Raw genomic sequence first — 7,451 nt, 5'->3', positions numbered from 1 at the left:
GTGTTAAATTTGGTGGAGGAGGAATTATGGTGTGGGGTTGTTTTTCAGGAGTTGTGCTTGGCCCCTTAGTTCCAGTGAAATTACTTTGAATGCTCCAGGATACCAAAACATTTTGGACAATTCCATGCGCCCAACCTTGTGGTAACAGTTTCAAGCAGGCCCCTTCCTCTTCTAACATGACTGTGCACCAGTGCACAAAGCAAGGTCCATGAAGACATGGATGACAGAGTCTGGTGTGGATGAACTTGACTGGCCTGCACAGAGTCCTGACTTGAACCCGATAGAACACCTTTGGGATAAATTAGAATGGAGATTGAGAGCCAGGCCTTCTCGACCAACATCAGTGTGTGACCTCACCAATGCGCTTTTGGATGAATGGTCAAAAATTCCTATAAACACACTCCGCAACCTTGTGGACAGCCTTCCCAGAAGAGTTGGAGCTGTAATAGCTGCAAAAGGTGGACCGATATCATATTGAACCCTATGGGTTAGGAATGGGATGGCACTTCAAGTTTATATGTGAGTCATGGCAGGTGGCCAAATATCTTTGGCAATATAGTGTAATATATACACAGTACAAGCCAAAAGTTTGGACACACCTTCTCATTCAATGGGTTTTTCTTTATTTTTATGACTATTTACATTGTAGATTGTTACTGAACGCATCAAAACTATGAATGAACACATGTGGAGTTATGTACCTAACAAAAAAAGGTGAAATAACTGAAAACACGTTTTATACTCTAGTTTCTTCAAAATAGCCACCCTTTGCTCTGATTACTGCTTTGCACACGCTTGGCATTCTCTCGATGAGCTTAAAGCACACCTGAGAATTGAAAGCCATTTCAGGTGACTCGCAAAAAATGGCAATATTGGCTTTATTTTAACAAAAAATCTTACGGTACATTAAACCTGTTTCTTATTACAATTTTGTCCCTAAATAAAATAGTGAAGATATGAGACAACTTTTCTTTTATTAGTAAGTAAGCAAAAAAGGCTCCTAATTTGTCTGCTGACAAATGCAGTAACATATTTTCATTTTTCATTCTATTACTTTGTCACAATTATTCAGGACAAGTGGTAGAAAGTTAAATATTAATCTACTTGTTCATTTACTGTTAATATCTGCTTACTTTCTCTTTCTCTTCAACATGTTAAATGGTAAATGTAAATGGGTTATACTTGTATAGCGCTTTTCTACCTTCAAGGTACTCAAAGCGCTTTGACACTATTTCCATATTCACCCATTCACACACACATGACGGGAGCTGCCATGCAAGGCCCTAACCATGACCCATCAGGAGCAAGGGCGAAGTGTCTTGCTCAGGGACACAACGGATGTGACGAGGTTGGTAGGAGGTGGGGATTGAACCAGGAACCCTCAGGTTGCTGGCACGGCCACTCTGCCAAATGCGCCACGCCGTCCCTGATAGATGTTCTATCTACACTTCTGTTAAAATGTAATAAACACTTATTCTTCTGTTGTTTGGATGCTTTACATTAGTTTTAGTTATAGGATCATACAATGGTCATAATTTAAGTCCAGGAACGTATTTCCTGAGTTTATAAACATGATATAAATTTTAAAAAAAAAACGAAAAAAGATTTTGTGATGCTAAAAAATATCGATGTAATCATAATAGTATCGACTAGATATGCTCCTGTACTTGGTATAATTCCAGTAGATGTCAGGTGTAGATCCACCCATGGCGTTTGTTTACATTGTGACGCCGGTGAGCAACAGTGTGTAGTAGAAGATGGATGGATGGATGATTGTATATATATATGTGTGTATATATATTTATATATGTATGTACACAGTACATGCAAAAAGTATATGATTGTAAAAATAAACAAGTAAGTAATTTTATAAAATAAAATGACTCAATAATTACAACATTAATTAATGTTTACCACCTTCAACAACAGCAAAGTAGGCATTAAAAAAAATCAAGAAAAAGGAAAATACAATCATTTACCATAGCTAGAGAGCCTTACATTCATTGGTGCACATGTTGGGTATCGTGTGCAGACAGACAGACTGTAGTTATTAATAATTATAATAATAATATCTCTGCACCCCGACCCCTTCCATCATGTTTTTCAATCCTTCTTCTGGAATGTCATCAGCAAGTGTCTCACTCCTCTGCAGACCACCTTCTTGTATACTTACTTACTATACGTGTACTCGTTATGAAGACTGAGGCGCCCGCGTTGCAAGAGGTAACAGATCTCCTGCAAATATCCGACGGATTGGAGGATACAGTGATTGAGGGCAAGGAAATGTGGTGCCCTGACATAGAGTTTGAACTGGCTGATGACAAGGAGGACGAGGATGAGGATACATACATCACCATGCATGAGATTCTACTCTCCGAGTCATCCGACAGCACTTCCGAGGCATCGTGGTGGGACGCGGACACTGAGGATGCCCACCAAGCATTCTCTTTTGTCCACCTTCAGGCCGCCGTTGCAAGGAAGGAGGCAGTCAGCAGCTGTGAAAGTGATCCTCAAGGCTCGGCCCAGGTCCACCTGTCAATCAAAAGCACTTCCAGGGGCGCTATAAATGACCGAGAAAATCACCCTGCCAAAGGCGGTGGAGATCCCCCGGCGGTGGGGGCGCGTTATAGGGCGAAGGGCGTCATTCCGGCAGGGAAAGAAAAAGGAGAGTATTCCAGTTGCGCTTCAAGCGAGCTGGACGACGCTGATAAGGAAGTACGCAGCCTGACGGCAAGAGCATTCAAAAGCTTGGCATACCCGTACCTGGATGCTATCAGCTTCAGCACCTCAAGCGAGGAGTCCGACAGGTGGATCTTGACCCAGCCGTTCGATGGGGACCAGCAAATTATGGGGAAGTTGAGTCAAGGCGGGGTGATCCGGCTCAGGGAGACGCTGAATTTGTGCTGCAACATGAACTCCGGGATGTCTAACTTTGCATCAGGAGGAGAGGTGGAAGCATCCCATTCCACAGATGAGTTGAATAGCTCGCATGGGAGCTGTTTCAATGAGGCGTGGAGGGCCACCATGAAGTCGCAAAGCATGGAGGGCACCCACAAGAAAGCAGTCTTTGCGTCCAGTTTGATTCAAAACGTGCTCTCCAAAAAGATACAATTCGAGCGGGAGAGGCGGATGGAAAGGGGGGAGGTAAGGGAGCCTCACCATCGGGGAGCCGCCAAGCAGCTTGGAGCCGCCAAGCAGGATTGCACCGCCGCTGCAATGGAGGGAGCATTCAGAGGTGCAGGTTGGCTCCACAGCCAAAATAGCGCCTTCAGGTGCTGGAGGAATGAGGAGATTGAGTTACAAGCGGATCGTAAAATCCCAGAAGGGATGCCACTGACGCCCTCACCGCTCCCTCCTGCTCCTGCTCCGGATCAGGATTCAGAGAGCAAGACGATGAAAATGTCTCATTTGTTTGTGCCAAACATCCAAAGCACGGCAAGAGAGAAATCTCCAGAAATTAAAATCAATCTCCAGGGAGGGGCCCCTGTTTTTACGTCCAAGGGTGAGTCCACCTCGGATAAAGTTCCGCATTTTATGGTCCGCGACATCCGAGATAGCAAAGGGAATCTGCAGACGCCCATACACCAAGTGAGAGATGTACGCAAGTTAGTGAAAAGCTCCTATCATTTAGTCTCAGTGGGCGATAAATCCACTTTGGCCAGCACCAACCCTGTGTCCGGGTCTCCAATGGTGATCAAATGCCAGTCGGTCAACACCAATGACAGAAAATCTTACCTAGAAGGGGAATCCAAAAGACCAGCTGTGAACAACTCGCAGGAGGGGATGACTTTACAAATAGGGAAGAAAAAGCCGGAATTTAAAAAGTCTAACCAGGTGGCGCTGGAGAAGCTCCAAGCGGCAGTGAAAACAATGGAACAGCTTTATGTGTTCGACAAGAATGAGTGGAAACGCAAGGACAAGCCGCTGTCCCTGCCGGATAGTCACATTCTTTCGTTGATAGCAAACGAGGGGGAACCGAGACAGAACTTGGACTCTCATGATAGACTCCTGTCACCAACCCTTGTGGGCAGTTCTTCAAGACTCAAGGCACCTTCAACTATCGTCGCGCCAGACGCAAAAGTTTTCACTCCCAAGTTACCCACATCTGATAACTACCTAACCATTCCGCTTAAATCCCAACAAGCCTCAACCGGACACTTTAGGGTGCAGGAGGAGTCGCCCCCGAGGATGTCGACAATGAGACCGCCCTCACCTGAAGTTCCTGTTCAAGTTCCTGCTCATCAGTCAATGTCAGCAAATCAGGTGTACTGTTTCTCCCCTGCACCTACCCTAGACTCCTTCCCGCTCACCCAGAGGAAGATGCTCCTGGATCCCACCAGTGGAAGCTACTACCTAGTTGACACCCCGGTCCAACCCCCAACGAGGCGCCTCTTTGACCCTGAAACGGGTCAATATATAGACGTACCCTTACCCCAACCTCCAATAACCCCCATGCCGATTTCTCATTTGGCCATTGGTTCCGGGGCGGCGTATGGTCCCAGCTATATGATCTATCCCGGATTCATGACATCGCCCCCACTAATTCCGACCCGCACGCTAGTGCAGATGCCGGTGCAAGCTGAGGCAGAGAAAGTTACACATAAGCCACAGCAGGGCATGTACATGGAGACCCCCTACTACATGAGCACAGCAAAGGCACCCCAAGCCTCTTCGATGACTCCGCATTTAGTTGGCGTCAACAGTGTACAACAGCAGCCACTCATTAGCATCATGTCACAGCAAGGGCCGAGGATTATTGCCCCGCCCTCTTTCAACGGGACCACCTTGAGCTTTGTGGTGGAGCACAGGTGAACACAAAGGTGGATAGCACTCATTGCCGACGTTGGTATGCATCTGGATAGGTAGGTATGTGGTAGTGTAGGTAAAAATAGATGAGGTAATATAAGTAGTTACAATTGTAAGTACAATAGGTGGAAAAGTAGCGAGATAGGTAGGTAGGTTGCCCGGTTCCCAAATATCTATGTAGGTACTTCGGGAAAAAAGTAAGTAGATAATTAGGTATCTAAGTAGATAGCTATCTAAATGTGTAGGTCACGAGATAGCAAGGTAGTTAGGGAAGTTGCTACTGTAGGTAAGGAAGTAGTTCCATAGGAAAAATTGGTAGGTAGTAAGTGGATAGTTTGGTATCTAGATAGGTCGGTAAGTGATTTGATGTATGTAAGAAGGTTGAGTAACTTGGTAGGTAGGGTAGTAGGGTATGTATTTAGTACCTTCTTATCCACAGTACCCAGTACGTAGCAAAGTAGATAAGTTACTATATAAGTAGGTATGATGGTTAGCAGGAAAGAAGGTACTGTAGATAGGTAGGTACGCTAGATTGTGAGTAGGTCAATCTTGATGCCTATAACACAGTTGTGATAGGACACGGGCTGGATGTAAATAAGGTATACATGTTTACAATAGGTGAACAAAATGATCTTAAGTGCAGGGCGCCTTCAACATGCACTCAAACACGACATGTGTTCAAGCGGAGTGTGTGTCGGCTGGAAGTGAAAATGTCACGTAATACCAAAGCGTTGTTTACATGGAGGACTTCTTCAGCTGCTGCCGAATGTCAAGAAGCCGCCTAGAAGGGTGGCAACAGGCGAAGTCAGCAGCCTTTTTATAAATAGTACACGCACACACCCACGCACACATACACACACGGCAACAAATTGTTGCTAATTACATACATGTGTACTGTGCTTGCTATCTGGCCATACCCGGCAGGATTACGGCTCTTTATTTTGCAACTTCTTTTTCACAATAATACACCTTTTCTCCTGTTTTATAAAATGATGAGATTGCTTTTGAGCACTTGTTTACGGGATCTTCAGCTGTTTTTCTTGTGGGTTTTAGCAGGCTGGAAAAGATGTCTAGTCATACCACATTTAAGTCTTACCTGTATGTATAATGGATTTTCTGTTTGGTTTATTTTGTATCATATTATTGTAAAACAAAAACTTCATAGGAAGGGTGATGCTGCAAAAAATGGTCAAAGGGTTGTTTCAATCTTTATTTGGTTTTTGGCGCATTTCTCTTGCACTTTTTTAATGCATTTCTGGATTAATGTGTTTGAGCTTGGAAGCACTGCACCAGCATGCTGTCTTTCTGGTAGAATATTACAATTTTGTGGTGATCAGTAAGGTGAACAAATGTGTAAAAAGAAGCCTTACAATGTTGGTATTTTTAAAGGTAAGTGAATGTGAAAATAAAAGTTTTATAGGTGAATGAAGGATCTTCATGCACATGTCACTTCTTATTTGTCTGTAGCGCAGAGTATAAGAGTAATTGGTTTTCAACACCAAATTTCATCTATTTATTATTCTTCTTTACCAGATTTTGGTGTGCTCTACCGTCCACATTTTTAATCCGTTTCAAACAGTTCCAACTTCAAACTGTTCAGCTTATTCGGAAATCGCGGGCTTTCTCTTGACAAATTCCAAACATTTCCAGAATTCCAGGTTTTCCGGGACATTTTTCCCATTTTTAAAATGAATTGGCCATTTTCCAACTTCCACCATTTCCACATTTTTAAACTGATTCAAACCATTCCATCTTCAATATATTCCACTCATCCTGGACATTCAAAGTATAATTTTTCCAGGTTAAAAATTTTTCCAGGAATTCCCAGAATTCCCGTGTTTTCAAACCCTTTTTTCACCCTTTTTTCTGTCGACTACTCCTTCCACATTTTCAACCGTTCCACCGTCAAAACATTCCTCTTAATCAGGACAAAAAAACGAAGTTGTTTTTTGAACTGTAAAAATTCCCAGTTTTCCAGAAATTCTGTAATACAGTTTCTCAAATAAAAATAATAAATAATAATAATAAAAATGTTACTACTTCAACATTTCTCGACCGTATTGAAAAAAATCCAACACCAACTCATTCAGAACATTCATTTTTAAAGCATTTTCAAAAAATGTCCTGCTTTTCCCAAAATTCCCAAATTTCAATGAAATTTCCGTTGAAAAGAATTGAACATTTTTCAAAGTTCCACAACTCCCACATGTTTTATCCGATTCAAACTGTTCCAACTTCAAAATATTTAGTCTGTTCGAGAATTGTGTGCTCACCTTCAACAATTATTTTTAAAAAATTCACGGATTTCCTAGATTGCCAGTTTTTAGGGACATTTTCCCCATTTAAAATGAATTATCCATTTTTCAAACTTCCACAATTCCCACATGTTTCAACCTATTCAAACAATTCCACCTTCAACACATTCAATTTACCCTGGACATTCAAACAACCATTTTTCCACGTTCAACACATTTCCAGGAATTACTGTTTTTTTCTAACCTTATTTCCAACCTTTTTTAGTGCGATGACCCCTTTCACATTTTTTAACCGTTCCACTGTCAAAACATTCCTCTTAGTCAGGACAAAAAAACAAGTTGGTTTAAGAACTTTAAAAATTCCTGGTTTTCCCGAAATTCCGTTATACC

General features: G+C 42.6%; 1 protein-coding gene across 1 annotated transcript; it reads left to right on the top strand.

Moving 5' to 3' along the window:
- Positions 1-2,193: 2,193 nt before the first annotated feature.
- LOC133661291 (uncharacterized protein C4orf54-like) lies at positions 2,194-4,812 on the top strand. The gene has a single exon (XM_062064425.1). The coding sequence runs from the start codon at positions 2,194-2,196 to the stop codon at positions 4,810-4,812; it is 2,619 nt and encodes an 872-aa protein (XP_061920409.1).
- The last annotated feature ends 2,639 nt before the right edge of the window (positions 4,813-7,451 follow it).

The sequence above is a fragment of the Entelurus aequoreus genome, linkage group LG12, assembly GCF_033978785.1.
Source record: "Entelurus aequoreus isolate RoL-2023_Sb linkage group LG12, RoL_Eaeq_v1.1, whole genome shotgun sequence".
NCBI lineage: Eukaryota > Metazoa > Chordata > Actinopteri > Syngnathiformes > Syngnathidae > Entelurus > Entelurus aequoreus.
This window is presented reverse-complemented; position numbering and strand designations above follow the sequence as displayed.